Source organism: Oncorhynchus gorbuscha, linkage group LG21, assembly GCF_021184085.1.
Source record: "Oncorhynchus gorbuscha isolate QuinsamMale2020 ecotype Even-year linkage group LG21, OgorEven_v1.0, whole genome shotgun sequence".
Classification (NCBI taxonomy): Eukaryota; Metazoa; Chordata; class Actinopteri; order Salmoniformes; family Salmonidae; genus Oncorhynchus; species Oncorhynchus gorbuscha.
Window position 1 is genome coordinate 20,429,545 of NC_060193.1, and position 20,612 is coordinate 20,450,156.

The following is a 20,612-nucleotide window of genomic DNA, read 5'->3' on the forward strand; positions in this document are numbered from 1 at the left end:
AACAATGATTGAAGTGGATTTAACAGGTGACATCAATACAGGATCAAAGCTTTCACCTGGATTCACCTGGTGAGTCTATGTCATGTTTTGTACATTTTGACATTTCTTTCGTATAGAGAATTGACCTGAAAGTCTCACTTATGTGATGTTGGGTTGAACAAAGTAATATAGAGATTCCATATAGATTTTGGCATCAAGTAGGTACTGTTTCGCTCTTCTGCCCATGGCTGGAGTGTCCTTGTTGCTGTGCGCATAGTTGGTCAAGGTCCATTTAGAACAACACCCTGTGTCACATTTAACCATGTTGTTATTTGCTCTGTGTTAACTTTTGCTGTCATGCTAAACTGAACCCTACTGTGCTGGCTCGGATGTTTTCTTTTCACATTGTCCTGTCCAGTAACTATAGTGTGGTGGACGCGTAACCTGGCAAGTAGGCCTACAGTGCAGCCTGGCTTGGCTCAGTAGAGTGAAAAGGGTATGTGTATGCAATATCTTAGACATCTTGCCAGTCAGACATTTAACTTTGAAAAGGCATTGTTCCTTAGATATTTAAAGTCATTGCCGTGTATAGATGATGAAATAGAGCTGTGAGTCATAAGACACATTTGACTTGACAACACTTTATTTAACATGAAATGGATAACCGTGATGGCTTACATTAGCAGTGATGGTTCAACAGCTTCAGTAAATACCCCTCCATACAATTTAATCTTCAATTATGACTTGCTAAATTGTGATATAGTATGCTAAAATGAATTGATCTAGTAAAAATGTAACAAAATATTAATTGGGAATTTAATTTCTTTCATACTGCATTTCCTCAGTGTACACACGAGGTACCAGTAGGCCTACAGATATAGTAACTGCATAAATTAAACATCTTTATGGTCTACAACTTCTACAAACAGTTAAAACCATAAAAAGCTTTCTAATGGCTTCCATGTGAAATAAACAACACTCAAAGTTGATTCTTATTAAATGGGCAACCCTACAAATCCCTTCCACCATGGGGGGTGAGGAGCTCAATGTTCTTTACCCGGCTGCTTAGAATACAAACTGTCCCCCAGGATGTCCGAACATGGCATTCCTCCCTCATCTTCCTTATCTAACTCAGAGGAGGAGTTAGTTGGTTGTTTGTTGGTGTGATGCTCGACTATAAAAACCAGTCCATCTGGGATCTCGTGTATTAACTAGCGACGAGGAAGAGGACAAGGGACAGTCTTTGTGTTACAGGTCACAGTGAGTTTATCATGTCTTTCACTAAACACTAACTGTGCTTCTCAGTGAAACTGAGACTGGCTATCCGTGCACACTGCTGCTACCGTGATATGATGAGAGTGCACTTGAAGAAGTAGGTGATAGATATATTGTATCGCTCTATGTACTGTATCTCACTATATGTTTTGTAAGTTTGGATTACCATAGTTTCTATTGCCTTGTTCTATTGCAAAAACATCACATAGTTAGCATATATTGTTGTAGTAAAAAATATTTGAATAAGAATCTTTCAAAAAGAAACCAATATGCATGCATTTTGCTTTACGGAAAGATGTACATTTTTAAACTGATCATTTTTCAACTGGATATTAGCATAAAATATGATAAAAGGCTGGACACTCCATGACTTTTAGAGATAATGAAATAACCATAATAATCACCCAAAGTAATATACTGAATTGAATCATTTCTAAATGATGCACAGCATACTGTGAGAGAGTGGAGCAAGTTGATGCTGATGGATTCTTGTTCAGAACCCTGTGTAAACCTGCAGTACAGACTATCAACAGCTTATTGTGAAATAGACAAATTACGTATTTGAAATTCGTGACAGGCACATGAAAAAGTACACTGTGTGTATTAGACAATTTTCATGCCAACATTACACTATTTTCTTTCTTCGTAATACATTTGAGTACATTACACAAATTTCAATTTGTTGTGGCTAACGTTAGCTAGGCTAGCTAGGTGTCTAATGTTAGCTAACGGGCTAACGTTAGCTAGGCTAGGGGTTAATGTTAGGGTTAGGGGCTAAGGTTAGGTAACCTGCTGGCTAAGTAGTTAAATGGTTAAGATTAGTGTTAGGGTTAGGAGTTAGGTTAAAGGGTTAGGGTTATGGGAAGGGTTAGCTAACATGCTAAGTAAATGCAAAGTTGATAATTAGCTAAAATGGCAAAGTTTTCTGTGATGAGATTCAAACACACAACTGTTGGGTTGCTAAACGTTCACATTATACAGCAATCTTTCCTGTCTTAAGTAACCTAATGTCTTTATCTGTGCAATGTACACAAAATTGTGTACTACACATGAAAACATATACTTTTTCATGTGCCTGTCACAAATTTCCAATAAGCAATTTGTGTCTGGGTTGAGTACATGGTGTTCTATAGTCTAACTGTGAGCAGGGAAGGGCAGCAGATAAACATGATAAACCAATGACCTGTGGTGAGGTCAATAGCTGAGTAAGCACTGGCTATTATCAAAGCCAGATTTACTCACAAATAAACACATTTCACCATACAACATATCTTCAACAACCAGAGTGACATAGGCTATTATTAACTGATATTGACAAACAATTTTTACCAAAATGTAAATACAAATGTAGCCAAGATACACAAGCAATAGCCTCTGATACACTGCTCAACTCAGCTCAGTCGTAGACCAATGTATCATCCACAGTTACAACTGATAGGTGGCACTAAAATAATATATAGACACATTTCATCTGAAGAATTCGCAATGCAAACTCCATAGCATTTCACCATTGATTTACAATTATTCCAATGTGCGGCGCAAGCAAACACACACAATAATCGTACTGTGTGAAATATGCTGAAACTCTTACAGTGCATTCGGAAAGTATTCAGACCCCTTCACTTTTTCCACATTTTGTTATGTTACAGCCTTATTCTAAAATATATTTTTTTAGAATCATTTTTCAAATGGATTTTTTTGCACCTCAACCTACACACAATCACATAATGACAAATCAAAAAGTAGTTTAGCCATTTTTTCAAGTGTATTTCAAATTAAAATCTTAAATATGACATTTACATAAGTATTCAGACCCTTTACTCAGTACTTTGTTGAAGCACATATGGCAGCGATTACAGCCTCGAGTCTTCTTAGGTATGACACTACACGCTTGGCACACCTGTATTTGGGGAGTTTCTCCCATTCTTCTCGGCACAACCTCTCAAGCTCTTTCAGGTTGGATTGGGAACGTCACTGCACAGCTATTTTCAGGTCTCTCCAAAGATGTTTGATCGGGTTCAAGTCCTGGCTCTGACTGGACCACTCAAGGACATTCAGAGACTTGTCGCAAAGCCACTCCTGCATGGTCTTGGCTGTCTGCTTAGGGTCGTTGTCCTGTTGGAAGGTGAACCTTTGCCCCAGCCTGAGGACCTGAGCGCTCTGGAGCAAGTTTTCATCAAGGATCTCTCTGTACTTTGCTCCATTCGTCTTTCCCTCAATCCTGACTAGTCTCCCCCTGCCATTGAAAAACATCCCCACAGCACGATGCTGCCTCCACCATGCTTAACTGTAGGGATGGTGCCAGGTTTCCTCCAGATGTGATGCTTAGAATTCAGGCCAATGAGTTCAATCTTGTTTTCATCAGACCAAAGAATCTTGTTTCTCATGGCCTGAGAGTCCTTTAGGTGCCTTTTTGCAATCTCTAAGCGGGTTGCCATGTTCATTTTACTGAGGAGTGGCTTCCGTCTGGCCACTCTACCTTAAAGACCTGATTGGTGGAGCGCTGCAGAGATGGTTGTCTTTCTGGAAGGTTCTCCCATCTCCACAAAGGAACTCTAGAGCGCCGTCAGAGTGACAATCGGGTTCTTTGTCACCTCCCTGACCAAGGCCCTTCTCCTCCGATTGCTCAGTTTGGCCGGCCGGCAAACTCTAGGAAGGGTCTTGGTGGTTCCAAACTTCTTCCATTTATGAATGATGGAGGCCACTGTGTTCTTGGGGACATTCAATGCTGCAGACATTTTTTGATACCCAGACAATTCCATTGACCTCATGGCTTGGTTTTTGCTCTGACATGCACTGTCAACTTTGGGACCTTATATAGATAGGTGTGTGCCTTTCAAATCATGTCCAATCAATGGAATTTACCACAGGTGGAATCCAATCAAGTTGTAAAAATATCTCAAGGATGATAAATGGCAACAAGATGCACCTCAGCTCAATTTCGAGTCTCATAGCAAAGGCTCATTCTATAACAATGAAAAAATAAAGAAAAAAATGTATTTAAAAACAATACATTATTTACATATGTATTGAACTTATGTATAAAAAAAAAAAATTAACATTTCTAAAAACGTATTTTTGCTTTGTCATGTGGTATTGTGTGTAGCTTGAGGATTTTTAAAATCTATTTAATCAATTTTAGAACAAGGCTGTAACGTAACAAAATGTGGAAAAAGTAAAGGGTAGACCTAAATGAATACTTTCCATGTGGACTTTATATTATAAATAAGGTTTGAACAAATATTCCATATCAAAACGTGTAAATCATTTTAAAAATGCAGGTCAAAGCGTCAAACTGTCCCATTAAAATGACATTCTAGCTTGATAAATCAAATGCATTCACAGGGATGTTGTCTATTCTCATGAGTCAACAGAAGCATAACCCACAAATTGCAAAAGAACATGCATTTAGGTCTACCTTTATCTTTAAATTAAGTCCATTAGTCAGTCCTTCCCTCTCAGCGACAACAGAAGCCCATGTCCATTATTTTATTCTGCATTCACACAGCAGGGAAGCCACACATGTAGAATGGGTGTAATGCAGTTAGTCACATCCATTTTGTAGAAGCCCAAGCTCAGGCACCAATAAAGTGGCCGGAGAAGTCCCATTCCCACTGTATATACAAAGCAAAAGTACATGTCCAAGAGGTCTAAAAGTCAGGGTAAAAACTATGAATTTGTTATGATATTTCAAACAAGTCTACAGTGCAGTACTTACTGTTCGTCTGCCCAACAGCTAGCAATGAGGGAGATGGTGGTTCCCTTGACTGTCATGAATAAAGCCACGTGTTGTATGCTGCCTCTGTCTGGTCTTAACTTTCATTATATTTGACGTTCCCACTCTTCGAACCCTGAAAAAGGCACATTACATGATGATTCCAACAAGGCATACATTTGTCAGGTTGTTTTTTCTAGTTACAGTTGACACGCTAGCCAAATACATACACGCTAGCCAAATACATACACGCTAGCCAAATACATACACGCTAGCCAAATACATACACGCTAGCCAAATACATACACGCTAGCCAAATACATTTAACCTCAGTTTTCACAAATCCTGACATTTAATCCAAGTAAGAATTCCCTGTCTTAAGTCAGTTAGGATCACCACTTCAGCTTTTATTTCTTTCATCACATTCCCAGTGTGTCAGAAGTTAACATACACTCAATTAGCATTTGGTAGCATTGCCTTTAAATTGTTTAACTTGAGTCAAACGTTTCGGGAAGCCTTCCACAAGCTTCCCACAATAAGTTGGGTGAATTTTGGCCCATTCCTCCTGACAAAGCTGGTGTAACTGAGTCGGGTTTGTAGGCCTCCTTGCTCGCACACGCTTTTTCAATTCTGGCCACAACTTTTCTACAGGACTGAGGTCAGGGCTTTGTGATGGCCACTCCAATACCTTTACTTTGTTGTCCCTATGCCATTTCGTCACAACTTTGGAAATAAAATGTATTTATATAGCCCGTCTTACATCAGCTGATATATCAGTGCTGTACAGAAACCCAGCCTAAAACCCCAAACGTCAATCAATGCAGGTGTAGAAGCACAGTGGCTAGGAAATCTCCCTAGAAAGGCCAAAACCTAGGGAGGAACCAGGCTATGATGGGTGGCCAGTCCTCTTCTGGCTGTTCCAGGTGGCGATTATAACAGAGCATGGCCAAAATGTTCAAATGTTCTTAAATGACCAGCATGGTCAAATAATAATAATCACAGTAGTTGTCGAGGGTGCAAAAAGTCAGCACCTCAGGAGTAAATGTCAGTTGTCTTTTCATAGCCGATCATTAAGAGTATCTCTACCGCTCCTGCTTGTCTCTACCCCTCCTGCTTTCTCAAGAGTTGAAAACAGCAGGTCTGGGACAGGTAGCACATCCGGTGAACAGGTCAAGGTTCCATAGCCGCAGGCAGAACAGTTGAAACGAGCAGCAGCACGTGCAGGTGGACTGGGTACAGCAAGGAGTCATCATGCCAGGTAGTCCTGAGGCATGGTCCTAGGCTCAGGTCCTCTGAGAGAATGAAAGAAAGAATTAGCGAGAGCATACTTATATTCACACAGGACACCGGATAAGACAGGAGAAATACTCCAGATATAACAGACTGACCCTAGCCCCCCGACACAAACTACTGCAGCATAAATACTGGAGGCTGAGACAGGAGGGGTCAGGAGACACTGTGGCCCCATCCGATGATACCCCCGGACAGGGCCAAACAGGCAGGATAACCCCACCCACTTTGCCAAAGCAAACCCAGACAGGAAGACCACGTCAGCGACTCAACCCACTCAAGTGACTCACCCCTCCTAGGGACGGCATGAAAGAGCACCAGTAAGCCAGTGCCTCAGCCCCTTAGAGGCAGAGAATCCCAGTGGAGAGAGGGGAACCGGCCAGGCAGAGACAGCAAAAAAGCTGTCCTTGAAACAGTCTTGATATGTTCGTCAAAAGAGAGATCAGGGTGCAGAGTAACACAGAGGTCCTTCAGTTTTATTTGAGACTGTACAACCATCAAGATTACTTGTCAGATTCAACAGAAGATCTCTTTGTTTCTTGGGACCTAGAACAAGCATCTCTGTTTTGTCCGAGTTTAAAAGTAGAAAGTTTGCAGCCATCCACTTCCTTATGTCGAAACACAGGCTTCTTGCGAGGGAAATTTTGGGGCTTCACCATGTTTCATTGAAATGTATAGCTGTGTGTCATCTGCATTAGCAGTGAAAGTTAACATTATGTTTTCGAATGACATCCCCAAGAGGTAAAATATATAGTGAAAACAAGTGGTCCTAAAACGGAACATTGAGGAACACCGAAATTTACAGTTGATTTGTCAGAGGACAAACCATTCAGAGACAAATTGATATCTTTCTGACAGATAAGATCTAAACCAGGCCAGAACTTGTCCATGTAGACCAATTTAGGTTTCCAATCTCTCCAAAACAATGTGGTGATCGATGGTATCAAAAGCAGCACTAAGGTCTAGGAGCACGAGGACAGATGCAGAGCCTCGGTTTGACGCCATTAAAAGGTAATTTACCACCTTCACAAGTGCAGGTTCAGTGCTATGATGGGGTTTAAAACCAGACTGAAGCATTTCGTATACATTGTTTGTCTTCAGGAAGGCAGCGAGTTGCTGCCCAACAGCTTTTTCAAAAATTTTGAGAGGAATTGAAGATTCGATATAGGCCGATAGTTATTACTGCCACTTTTAGTGAGTTTGGTACACATCGGGTGGATAAAGTCACGTTTATTATGTTCAACATAGGAGGGCCAAGCACAGGAAGCAGCTCTTTCTGTAGTTTAGTTGGAATAGCGTCCAGTATGCAGCTTGAAGGTTTAGAGGCCATGATTATTTTCATCATTGTCAAGAGATTGAGATCCCTTGATCCTAGGTCCTGGCAGAGTTGTGCTCAGGACAACTGAGCTTTGGAGGAATAAGCAGATTTAAAGAGGAGTCCGTAATTTGCTTTCTAATGATCATGATCTTTTCCTCGAAGTTCATGAATTTATTACTGCTGAAGTGAAAGCCATCCTCTCTTGGGGAATGTTGCTTTTTAGTTAGCTTTGAGACCGTATTGTCACGCCTTGGTCATTGTATCTTGTGTTTTTGTTATATGTTTGGGTAGGCCAGGGTGTGACATGGGTTTATATGTTGTATTTTCGTATTAGGGTTTGTATTAATTGGGAGTGTGTATTATTAGGGGTGTGTCTTGTTAGGCTTGGCTGCCTGAGGCGATTCCTAATTGGAGTCAGCTGATTCTAGTTGTCTCGGATTGGGAACCGTATTTAGGTAGCCTGAGTGCGCGTTGTATTTCGTGGGTGATTGTACCTGTCTTAGTGTTAGTCACCAGATAGGCTGTATTAGTTTAATTCGTTTGTTGTTTTCTTCTTCGTTATTTCATGTACTGTATTAGCTTCATTAAAAGTCATGAGTAACCTACACGCTGCATTTCGGTCTGACTTTCTACAAACAACAGACGAAGATCATTACAGAATCACCCACCACGATTCACAGACCGAGCAGCGTGTGAACTGGCAGGATCTGAAGGAGGACGCTATGGACGGCAAAAGAAGGGATTATACGACGTGGGAAGAAATCGACAGGTGGGCAGCCGACCCAGAGCGAGTGCAAGAGCCCGCCTGGGATTCCCTACAGCAATGCGAAGAGGGCTATACACGGATGGAATCGAGAAGGAAAGCATTGCTATACAGAGCGAAAACTGAAGGTAACAGGGGAAAGCGCAGAGAGAGAGTGGCTGAGTCAGGAAACAGACCTGAGCCTACTCTCCCTGTTAATCGTGAAGAGCAGTTGCAATGGGAGAGAATGCATCATTTGGATATTTGGACATGGGAGGAGGAATTAGACGGTCAAGGACCCTGGGAGCAGCCGGGAGAATATCGCCGTCCCAAGGAGGAAATAGAGGCAGCTAAAGCGGAGAGGCGTATGTATGAGGAGGCAGCACGGCGACGCGGTTGGAAACCGGAAAAACAGCCCCAAAAAATTATTGGGGGGAGCTAGAAGGGAGAATAGTTATGCCAGGTAGGAAACCTGCGCATACTCCCTGTGCTCACCGTTGGGCTAGAGAGACCGGGCAGGCACCGTGTTATGCTATGGAGCGCACGGTGTTTCCAGTGCGGGTGCAGAGCCAGCTGCGACTCATACCAGCCCTTCCTATTGGCCTGGCTAGAGTGGGCATCGAGCCAGGTAAGCTTGGGCAGGCTCGGTGCTCAAGAGCTCCAGTGCGCCTGCACGGTCCGGTCTATCCAGAGCCACCTCTACACACCAGTCCTCCGGTAGCAGCTCCCCGCACCAGGCTTCCTGTGCGTGTCCTCGCGCCAGTACCACCAGTTCCAGCACCACGCACCAGGCCTCCAGTGCGCCTCGCCTGTTCAGCGCAGCCAGTGCTTTTCTCCCCTCCTGCGCTGCCGGAGTCTCCCGCTTGTTTAGCGCAACCAGAGCTGTTCTCTTCTCCTGCGCTATCGGAGTCTCCCGCCTGTTCAGCGCAGCCAGTGCTTTTCTCCCCTCCTGCGCTGCCGGAGTCTCCCGCTTGTTTCGCGCAACCAGAGCTGTTCTCTTCTCCTGCGCTATCGGAGTCTCCCGCCTGTTCAGCTCAGCCAGAGCCTTTCTCCTCTCCTGCGCTGCCGGAGTCTCCTGTCTGTTCAGCGCCACCAGTGCTCCCAGTCTGCCCAGTCTGCCCAGCGCCGCCAGTCAGCCCAGCGTCACCAGTCTGCCAGGATCCACCAGAAGTGCCAGTCTGCCAGGATCCGCCAGAAGTGCCAGTCTACCAAGATCTTCTAGATCGGCCAGACAACCTTAATCATCCAGGTCCACCAGCCAGCCAGGATTTACCGGAGCCTACTACCTGCCTGAGCTTCCTCTCAGTACTGAGCTTCCTCTCAGTACTAGGCTCCCTCTCTGTACTGGGCTCCCTTTCAGTACCGGGCTTCCCCTCAGTACCGGGCTTCCCCTCAGTACCGGGCTTCCCCTCAGTACCGGGCTTCCCCTCAGTACCAGGCTGCTTCGGTCCCGGGCTGCCCCTCTGTCCCGGGCTGCCCCTCTGTCCCGAGCTGCCCCTCTGTCCCGAGCTGCCCCTCTATCCCGAGTTGCCCCTCTATCCTGAGTTGCCCCTCTATCCTGAGTTGCCCCTCTATCATGAGTTGCCCCTCTATCCCGAGCTGCCCCTCTGTCCCGAGCTGCCCCTCAGTTATGTGGGGATCAGGGTGAGGACTATTAGGCCATGGTCGGCGGAGAAGGTGGATTATCCTAGGACGCAAGGGGAGGAACTAGGACATTGATGGAGTGGGGTCCACGTCCCGAGCCAGAACCGCCACCATGGACAGACGCCCACCCGGACCCTCCCTATGCTCTTGAGGTGCGTCCCGGAGTCCGCACCTTAGGGGGGGGGTTCTGTCACGCCTTGGTCATTGTATCTTGTGTTTTTGTTATATGTTTGGGTAGGCCAGGGTGTGACATGGGTTTATATGTTGTATTTTCGTATTAGGGTTTGTATTAATTGGGAGTGTGTATTATTAGGGGTGTGTCTTGTTAGGCTTGGCTGCCTGAGGCGATTCCTAATTGGAGTCAGCTGATTCTAGTTGTCTCGGATTGGGAACCGTATTTAGGTAGCCTGAGTGCGCGTTGTATTTCGTGGGTGATTGTACCTGTCTTAGTGTTAGTCACCAGATAGGCTGTATTAGTTTCATTCGTTTGTTGTTTTCTTCTTCGTTATTTCATGTACTGTATTAGCTTCATTAAAAGTCATGAGTAACCTACACGCTGCATTTCGGTCTGACTTTCTACAAACAACAGACGAAGATCATTACAGAATCACCCACCACGATTCACAGACCGAGCAGCGTGTGAACTGGCAGGATCTGAAGGAGGACGCTATGGACGGCAGAAGAAGGGATTATACGACGTGGGAAGAAATCGACAGGTGGGCAGCCGACCCAGAGCGAGTGCAAGAGCCCGCCTGGGATTCCCTACAGCAATGCGAAGAGGGCTATACACGGATGGAATCGAGAAGGAAAGCATTGCTATACAGAGCGAAAACTGAAGGTAACAGGGGAAAGCGCAGAGAGAGAGTGGCTGAGTCAGGAAACAGACCTGAGCCTACTCTCCCTGTTAATCGTGAAGAGCAGTTGCAATGGGAGAGAATGCATCATTTGGAGATTTGGACATGGGAGGAGGAATTAGACGGTCAAGGACCCTGGGAGCAGCCGGGAGAATATCGCCGTCCCAAGGAGGAAATAGAGGCAGCTAAAGCGGAGAGGTGTATGTATGAGGAGGCAGCACGGCGACGCGGTTGGAAACCGGAAAAACAGCCCCAAAAAATTATTGGGGGGGAGCTAGAAGGGAGAATAGTTATGCCAGGTAGGAAACCTGCGCATACTCCCTGTGCTCACCGTTGGGCTAGAGAGACCGGGCAGGCACCGTGTTATGCTATGGAGCGCACGGTGTTTCCAGTGCGGGTGCAGAGCCAGCTGCGACTCATACCAGCCCTTCCTATTGGCCTGGCTAGAGTGGGCATCGAGCCAGGTAAGCTTGGGCAGGCTCGGTGCTCAAGAGCTCCAGTGCGCCTGCACGGTCCGGTCTATCCAGAGCCACCTCTACACACCAGTCCTCCGGTAGCAGCTCCCCGCACCAGGCTTCCTGTGCGTGTCCTCGCGCCAGTACCACCAGTTCCAGCACCACGCACCAGGCCTCCAGTGCGCCTCGCCTGTTCAGCGCAGCCAGTGCTTTTCTCCCCTCCTGCGCTGCCGGAGTCTCCTGGTTGTTTAGCGCAACCAGAGCTGTTCTCTTCTCCTGCGCTATCGGAGTCTCCCGCCTGTTCAGCGCAGCCAGTGCTTTTCTCCCTCCTGCGCTGCCGGAGTCTCCCGCTTGTTTCGCGCAACCAGAGCTGTTCTCTTCTCCTGCGCTATCGGAGTCTCCCGCCTGTTCAGCTCAGCCAGAGCCTTTCTCCTCTCCTGCGCTGCCGGAGTCTCCTGTCTGTTCAGCGCCACCAGTGCTCCCAGTCTGCCCAGTCTGCCCAGCGCCGCCAGTCAGCCCAGCGTCACCAGTCTGCCAGGATCCACCAGAAGTGCCAGTCTGCCAGGATCCGCCAGAAGTGCCAGTCTACCAAGATCTTCTAGATCGGCCAGACAACCTTAATCATCCAGGTCCACCAGCCAGCCAGGATTTACCGGAGCCTACTACCTGCCTGAGCTTCCTCTCAGTACTGAGCTTCCTCTCAGTACTAGGCTCCCTCTCTGTACTGGGCTCCCTTTCAGTACCGGGCTTCCCCTCAGTACTGGGCTTCCCCTCAGTACCGGGCTTCCCCTCAGTACCGGGCTTCCCCTCAGTACCGGGCTGCTTCGGTCCCGGGCTGCCCCTCTGTCCCGGGCTGCCCCTCTGTCCCGAGCTGCCCCTCTGTCCCGAGCTGCCCCTCTATCCCGAGTTGCCCCTCTATCCTGAGTTGCCCCTCTATCCTGAGTTGCCCCTCTATCATGAGTTGCCCCTCTATCCCGAGCTGCCCCTCTGTCCCGAGCTGCCCCTCAGTTATGTGGGGATCAGGGTGAGGACTATTAGGCCATGGTCGGCGGAGAAGGTGGATTATCCTAGGACGCAAAGGGGAGGAACTAGGACATTGATGGAGTGGGGTCCACGTCCCGAGCCAGAACCGCCACCATGGACAGACGCCCACCCGGACCCTCCCTATGCTCTTGAGGTGCGTCCCGGAGTCCGCACCTTAGGGGGGGGGTTCTGTCACGCCTTGGTCATTGTATCTTGTGTTTTTGTTATATGTTTGGGTAGGCCAGGGTGTGACATGGGTTTATATGTTGTATTTTCGTATTAGGGTTTGTATTAATTGGGAGTGTGTATTATTAGGGGTGTGTCTTGTTAGGCTTGGCTGCCTGAGGCGATTCCTAATTGGAGTCAGCTGATTCTAGTTGTCTCGGATTGGGAACCGTATTTAGGTAGCCTGAGTGCGCGTTGTATTTCGTGGGTGATTGTACCTGTCTTAGTGTTAGTCACCAGATAGGCTGTATTAGTTTCATTCGTTTGTTGTTTTCTTCTTCGTTATTTCATGTACTGTATTAGCTTCATTAAAAGTCATGAGTAACCTACACGCTGCATTTCGGTCTGACTTTCTACAAACAACAGACGAAGATCATTACATGTATCAAAATTACATTTCGTATTGATCTTATTTTCTTCAATTAAGTTGGAAAAATAGGATGATTGAGCAGCAATGAGGGCTCTCCAATACTGCACGGTACTGTCTTTCCAAGCTAGTCAGAAGACTTCCAGTTTGGTGTGGCGCCATTCCCGTTACATTTTTCTGGAAGCTTGCTTCAGAGCTCAGATATTTTCTGTATACCAGGGAGCTAGTTTCTTATGACAAATGTTTTTAATTTAGGGGTGCAACTGCATCTAGGATATTGCGCAAGGTTAAATTGAGTTCCTCAGTTAGGTGGTTAACTGATTTTTGTCCTCTGGCGTCCTTGGGAAGGGAGAGGGAGTCTGGAAGGTCATCAAGGAATCTTTGGGTTGTCTGAGAATTTATAGCACAACTTTTGATGCGCCTTGGTTTTGGGGTCTGAGCAGATTATTTGTTGCGATTGCAAACGTAATAAAATGGTGGTCCGATAGTCCAGGGTTATGAGGAAAAACATTAAGATCCACAACATTTATTCCATGGGACAAAACTAGGTCCAGAGTATGACTGTGGCATTGAGTAGGTCCAGAGACATGTCGGACAAAACCCACTGAGTCGATGATGGCTCCGAAAGCCTTTTGGAGTGGAATCTGTGGACTTTTCCATGTGAATATTTAAATCACCAAAGATTAGAATATTATCTGCTATGACTACAGGGTCCGATAGGAATTCAGGAGTCTCCGTAAGGAACGCTGTATATGGCCCAGGAGGCCTGTAAACAGTAGCTATAAAAAGTGATTGGGTAGGCTGCATAGATTTCATGACTAGAAGTTCAAAAGACGAAAACAGCGGTTTTGTTTTGTAAATTGAAATTTGCTATCGTAAATGTTTACAACACCTCCGCCTTTGCGGGATGCATGGGGGATATGGTCACTAGTGTAACCAGGAGGTGAGGCCTCATTTAACACAATAAATGCATCTTCTGTAGCTCAGTTGGTAGAGCATGGCGCTTGTAACGCCAGGGTAGTGGGTTCGATTCCCGGGACCACCCATACGTAGAATGTATGCACACATGACTGTAAGTCGCTTTGGATAAAAGCGTCTGCTAAATGGCATATATTATTATTATATTATCAGCCATGTTTCAGTCAGGCCAATCACATCAAGATTATGATCAGTGATTAGTTAATTAACGATAACTGCCTTGGAAGTGAGGGATCTAACATTAAGTATCCCTATTTTGAGTTATGATGTATCACAAACTCTTTCAATAATGGCAGGAATGGAGGAGGTCTTTATCCTTGTGAGATTGCTAAGGCGAACACCGCCATGTTTAGTTTTGCCCAACCTAGGTCGAGGCACAGACACGGTCTCAATGGGGACAGCTGAGCTGACTACACTGACTGTGCTAGTGGCAGACTCCACTAAGCTGGCAGGCTGGCCTGCACCCTATTTCATTGTGGAGTTAGAGCCCTGTCTATGTTGGTAGATAAGATGAGAGCACCCCTCCAGCGAGGATGGAGTCCGTCACTCCTCAACAGGCCAGGCTTGGTCCTGTTTGTGGGTGATCCCAGAAAGAGGGCCAATTATCTACAAATTCTATCTTTTGGGAGGGGCAGGAAACAGTTTTCAACCAGCAATTGAGTTGTGAGACTCTGCTGAAGAGCTCATCACTCCCACTAACTGGGAGGGGGCCAGAGACAATTACTCGATGCCGACACATCTTTCTAGTTGATTTAAACGTTTAAGCTTGGTGACCTCTAACTGTTTCATCCTAACATCGTTGGTGCCAACGTGGATAACAATCTCTATACTCGCCAGTTTTAGCTTTAGCCAGCACCATCTTCAGATTAGCCTTAACGTCAGTAGCCCTGCCCCCTGGTAAACAGTGTATGATCTCTGGATGATTCATTTAAGTCTAATACTGCGGATAATGGAGTCGCCAATGACTAGAGTTTTCAATTTGTCAGAGCTAATGGTGGGAGCATTCGGTGTCTCATCCCATAATGGGAGAGAACAGGGGAGGCTCGGCCTCTGACTCTCTGCTTAAATGGGGAGAACCGGTTGAAAGTTTGTTGGCTGAATGAGCGACACTGGTTGAGCATTTCTACAGCATTTCCCTCCAGAAGCCAAGAGAAAGTTGTCCGGCTGCGGGGACCGTGCGAGGGGATTTATATTACTATCTGTACTTACTGGTGGCACAGACGCTGTTTTATCCTTTCCTACACTGAAATTACCCTTGCCTAACGTTTGCATCTGAAGCTGGGCTGTCAGCGCAGCTATCCTCGCCATAAGGCGATCGTTCTCCTGTATATTATGAGTACAGCGACTGGAATTAGAAGGCATCATGTTAATGTTACTACTTGTCTTTGGCTGTTGGAAGTCCTGACGAACCATGTCCAGATAAAATGTCCGGAGTGAAAAGTTTAATGAAAAAAAGTTGAGGGAAAAACTAAAAAGTACGATCTTTGTCCCCATGTGCAATTGCAAACCGTAGTCTGGATGTTTTTGGGCGGTTTTTGAGCAGTGGCTTCTTCCTTGCTGAGCGGCCTTTCAGGTTATGTCGATTTTTACTGTGGCTATAGATACTTTTGTACCTATTCCTCCAGCATCTTCACAAGGACCTTCTTGCCACAGCTCGCATTGATGTGCCATCCTGGATGAGCTGCACTACCTGAGCCACTTGTGTGGGTTGTAGACTCCGTCTCATGCTACCACTAGAGTGAAAGCACCGCCAGCATTCAAAAGTGACCAAAACATCAGCCAGGAAGCATAGGAACTGAGAAGTGGTCTGTGGTCACCACCTGCAGAGCCAAACCTTTATTGGGGGTGTCTTGCTAATTGCCTATAATTTCCACCTGTTGTCCATTCCATTTGCACAACAGCATGTGTGATCTATTGTCAATCAGTGTTGCTTCCTAAGTGGACAGTTTGTATTCACAGAAGTGTGATTGACTTGGAGTTATATTGTGTTGTTTAAGTGTTCCCTTTATTTTATTGAGCAGTGTACATCCACAGGTACACCTCCAATTGACTCAAATGATGTCAATTAGCCTATCAGAAGCTTCTAAAGCCATGACATCATTTTCTGGAATTGTCCAAGCTGTTTAAAGGCCCAGTCAAATTAGTGTATGTAAACTTCTGACCCACTGGAATTGTAATACAGTGAATTATAAGTGAACTAATCTGTCTGTAAACCTATTCCTATTCATGAAAATCACAAGTGAAATATATTGAGACACAGCTTAGCCTTTTGTTAATCACCCTGTCATCTCAGATTTTCAAAATATGCTTTACAGCCAAAGCAAGACGCGCATTTGTGTAAGTTTATTGATAGCCTAGCATAGCATTATGTCCAGCTAGCAGCAGGTAACTTGGTCACGAAAATCAGAAAAGCAATCAAATTAAATTGTTTACCTTTGATGAGCTTCGGATGTTTTCACTCATGAGACTCCCAGTTAGATAGCCAATGTTCCTTTTTTCCAAAAATATTATTTTTGTAGAAATTAGCTCCATAATATCGACAGAAACATGGCAAACGTTGTTTATAATCAATCCTCAAGGCGTTTTTCAAATATCTATTCGATAATCTATCCACCGGGACAATTGGTTTTTCAGTAGGACCAATTGGAAAAATGGCTACCTCTATTTTACACTGGTTGATAGCCCATTCACTGCTCAATAGGGACGCATTGGAACGCAGAGCTTTCAAAACACGAGGCACTTCCGGATTGTATTTTTCTCAGGCTTTCGCCTGCAATATCAGTTCTGTTATACTCACAGACAATATTTTTACAGTTTTGGAAACTTTAGAGTGTTTTCTATCCTAATCTGTCAATTATATGCATATTCTAGCATCTTGTCCTGACAAAATATCCCATTTACTTTTGGAACGTTATTTTTCCAAAAATGAAAATACTGCCCCCTAGTCTGACTCCAACCTAAATGTATGTAAACGTCCGACTTCAACTGTAGCTAACTTTGTTCAATTCAGGGGATGCGAGCGCCAAAATATGTAGACCCGTCCAAATACGCACAGCTTACTCCAGACAATACCCACACATGTTTATGCAAAAGCATGCAAGGCAGTGACTGGAGTCAGCAATGGCTGTGTGTCAAGGATTTGAATGGATGGAAAGAAAGGCATGAATACCTTGGGGCCTTTCCTGAAGTTTTGTTGCAGGTTTAGCAAATGTTTATATTTTTAACATAAAATCCCCAGAATCATAATCATTAGATTATCACAAGGGAACCACTGCCTACCCTGAATAACCTGATGGCACATCAATGTAATAAACATTCCAGGTCAGGTCACCCATGTCCAATGTCTGCTGCACCCGTCCAGACAGGGCGGGTTCTGCAGATCCTGATGGGAGCACAGTGTAGAGTCAGGTTCTGTCTAGGGTTTCAGCCCCTGAGATGTGATGTCATTGCACCAATGTCCTTTTCATTAGGCACCAAATGCAACAAAACAGCCTCAAACAAAGAGGTACTATCTGGACTTAGAAACGCTTGTTTTCGTTTTCCTTTGCAAAACGTTTTGTTGCAGTGTGTGCCCTAATTAATGCAACCCAGATCTAGCTAAATGGCCAAAGCTAAAGGGTACGTGGACCAGTGGAGGCTGCTGAGGGGAGGACGGCTCATAATAATGGCTGGAACGGAGCGAATGGAATGGCATATGATGTATTGGATACCATTCCACCTATTCCGCTCCAGCCATTACTACAAGCCCACCCTCCCCAATTAAGGTGCCACCAACCTCCTGTGTAGTATATCTGTGTCTACTGAGCATGTAGTATTTGTAATGCCTGTACTGATTTGGTACTGATTCATCAGTGAATGGAGAGTGTCTATAACGTGGGAGTGGAGGAAATTGACTGATAAGGTCCACTGTACTGTGTTCATCTATGTATTTCATCCAGATTGAAAAACCATACAGTTATATTGTGTGGTAACTTAGGGAACCAATCTGCCCATAGTGGTACGAGGTGGTGACAACTCTGTTGAGAATACATCATATCGTGCATCTACTGTGTGGCTTGATGCTTCATTCTCACAGTAGCATAACATGGGAATACTGTTTCCACACAATGTAAGAAAATGTCCCCCTCCCTTCCTTCATAACAGTTTTATCTAGTGTTTCAGCATGTACAGCTTTAGAAAATAACCCAGTGGACATTTGGACATCTGCCAATTGCAGAGGCTGACATGTCGACTATGGAATTTATTTTGTACAGAAAAGACAATACCTCGATAAAGCTACTTTATAGTCCGACCATGTAATCTCTTTCTCAGTCCTTGCATTCTGTATGCTAAAACTGCTCATGAAAATCAAACCATTTCTATTGTATACTTTTTCTAAATATAACATATACTATCGTGGAGAAGAGAAGAGAGAACATTTTCCTGAGATCGTAAACAAACATGTTTTTTTCTTGTTGTTTGTTCCCAGCTCCAATGACGTAATGGGCATGTGCGGTGGAACAGCGGTGGTCCTTCGACGAATACTCTGCCTCATCTTAATTCGGGGTTGCTGCAGTAACGGCAGTGGGGGAGGTAGAATCCTGGTCTTCCCAGAGGATGGCAGCCACTGGCTCAACATGGAGGTTATCCTCCGAGAGCTCCACTCCAGAGGTCACAACCTCACCGTGCTGCGCTCTGCTAAGAGCTGGTACATTCCCCAGAATTCCCCTGTCTACACCTCTATCACCGTGAACCCTGCTCCTCCTCCGACGGGCGAGGACCTGGGTCCTGACTTCTACACCATCCTGATGCAGCGCTCACTGAAACTCCGCAGGATGTTACCGGTCCTCCGTTTCCTGGAGCAGCAGAAGGACACGGCGGCCATGTTGATGATGTTTCACAGCGAGGCACTCTGCATGATCTCCACCATCTTGGATGACTCTGTCCTCGTCGCCAAACTGAGGGTGTCCAGATTCGACCTGATGCTCACCGACCCTGCCTTCCCTGCTGGAGTGCTCCTGGCCCAATACCTAGGCATGCCCATGGTTTATAATGTCCGCTGGCTCAACGCAGGCGAGGCCCACATGACTGTCGCCCCCACTCTGCCTTCCTATGTTCCGATGTACAACTCCCTGTTCAGCGATAATATGGACCTCCTGCAGAGGACAGAGAACTTCCTGCGTTACCTGGTCATCCTCCTCCAGGAACACCTGGTCATCCTGCCACTCTACGTCAACCTGCTTCAACGTCACTTCCCCCCTGGTGCTGACCTGCTCTCCATGCAGCGCTCAGCAGACGTGTGGCTGATGCGGGTGGACTTTGTCTTTGAGTTCCCACGGCCTACCATGCCCAATGTGGTCTATGTGGGGGGCTTCCAGTGCCGTCCAGCTGAGCCACTTCCTGCTGACCTGGAGGCCTTCATGCAGAGCTCTGGAAAGCACGGGGTGGTGGTCATGTCTCTGGGAACGCTGGTGTCTGCCCTGCCTAAGGAGGTGACCGAAGCAGTGGCCCAAGCCTTTGCCAAGCTGCCCCACAAGGTGGTGTGGAGGTTCTTGGGAGAAAGACCAATTTCCCTGGGGAACAACACCCTGCTACTGGACTGGCTCCCGCAGAACGACCTCCTGGGCCACCCCAAAACCCGCGCCTTCGTGGCTCACGGAGGCACCAACGGCCTGTATGAGGCCATCTACCACGGGGTCCCTGTGCTGGGCCTGCCGCTCCTCTTCGACCAGTTTGACAATGTCCTGCGGCTGCGGGTGCGCGGTGTGGCACGGGTTCTGGAGGCCGCCACTCTCACCACAGAGGACTTCCTGGAGGCCCTAAGGGATGTGCTGGAGAATAAGTCCTACCGCCACAACATGCAGAAGCTCTCTGGCCTGCACCGCGACACGCCCCTGTCCCCGCTCGCCAGTGCCACCTTCTGGATTGAGTATGTGATGAGGAACGGTGGAGCGTCCCACCTGCGCACCGAAGCTTACAGCCTGCCCTGGTACTCCTACCACAGCCTGGACGTGGCGGCGCTGCTCCTGGCCCTCAGCGGGGCCTCTCTCTGGGCCTCAGTCTATGTCTGCAGCTTGCTGTGCTGCAGGAGCTCCAGGAGGAAGACCAAGCTGGAATGAGACATGAATCTAAAGATGGGTCAAGATGGGTATTTTAGATGTTGTACGTATTTGACCATCAATTGGCACTTTTCTGTCAACGATTAAAAAAATTGCTCTAAAGAATCTTGAGGAATAACTCCAAAGCCCACCATAAATACATAACAACACTACAGGGAAGTACATGACTCAATAAAAACTGATGAATAGTTATTTATATTCAGACTGGCCTTAGGGAATGTGGTGCCATGGAACTGTCAGATTACATATTGGATAACAATCTCCTCTCTATGATATCATGTGTTAAAAATACAGCCTAGCCAACATTGTCTCACACTCCCATTCTCCTCAAACAATTTGAATTGTGTAGCCGTAGCTTTTCCCTGTGCCTGAGCTACAAAGTAACCTTGGTGTAAATTATGACTATACTGTATACCACAGTCGTACACAGTAAACAAATGTTTGTTCAAAGGAAAAATATATGTCATACTCATACTTTTCTACCTAAAAGCCCCAGTAAGAAGTCTCAATAAAGATGTAATTACTGTCATCCGAGTACAGTCAATTGACATTACACACTCCTTTTTCTGTTGAGTGGTGCGCGTTGTGTTGCATTTACACTGTCTCTTTGTTAGGCTGTAATCTCAGCCTGTCAGTTGCTTCCTCCTCC

At 46.0% G+C, this 20,612-nt stretch overlaps 1 protein-coding gene across 3 annotated transcripts; it reads left to right on the forward strand.

Annotated features, from left to right (window-relative positions):
- Positions 1 to 13: 13 nt before the first annotated feature.
- Positions 14 to 20,492, forward strand: LOC124008565 (UDP-glucuronosyltransferase 2A1-like). Of its 3 annotated transcripts, none has more exons than XM_046319939.1 (2): positions 14 to 69; positions 18,334 to 20,492. In XM_046319939.1, the coding sequence occupies exon 2, from the start codon at positions 18,347 to 18,349 to the stop codon at positions 19,961 to 19,963; it is 1,617 nt and encodes a 538-aa protein (XP_046175895.1). In that variant the 5' UTR covers positions 14 to 69; positions 18,334 to 18,346; the 3' UTR covers positions 19,964 to 20,492. The 3 variants fall into 3 exon arrangements, with proteins under 3 accessions (XP_046175895.1, XP_046175894.1, XP_046175892.1); XM_046319938.1 differs by lacking the exon at positions 14 to 69 and adding an exon at positions 1,123 to 1,239; XM_046319936.1 differs by lacking the exon at positions 14 to 69 and adding an exon at positions 1,176 to 1,351.
- Positions 20,493 to 20,612: the final 120 nt, after the last annotated feature.

Coding starts and splice junctions, on each gene's coding strand:
- LOC124008565 (XM_046319936.1), top strand. CDS start 1,329: ATGATGAGAGTGCACTTGAAGAA. Junction 1,352..18,333: donor ATGAGAGTGCACTTGAAGAA/GTAGGTGATAGA, acceptor GTTTGTTCCCAG/CTCCAATGACGTAATGGGCA.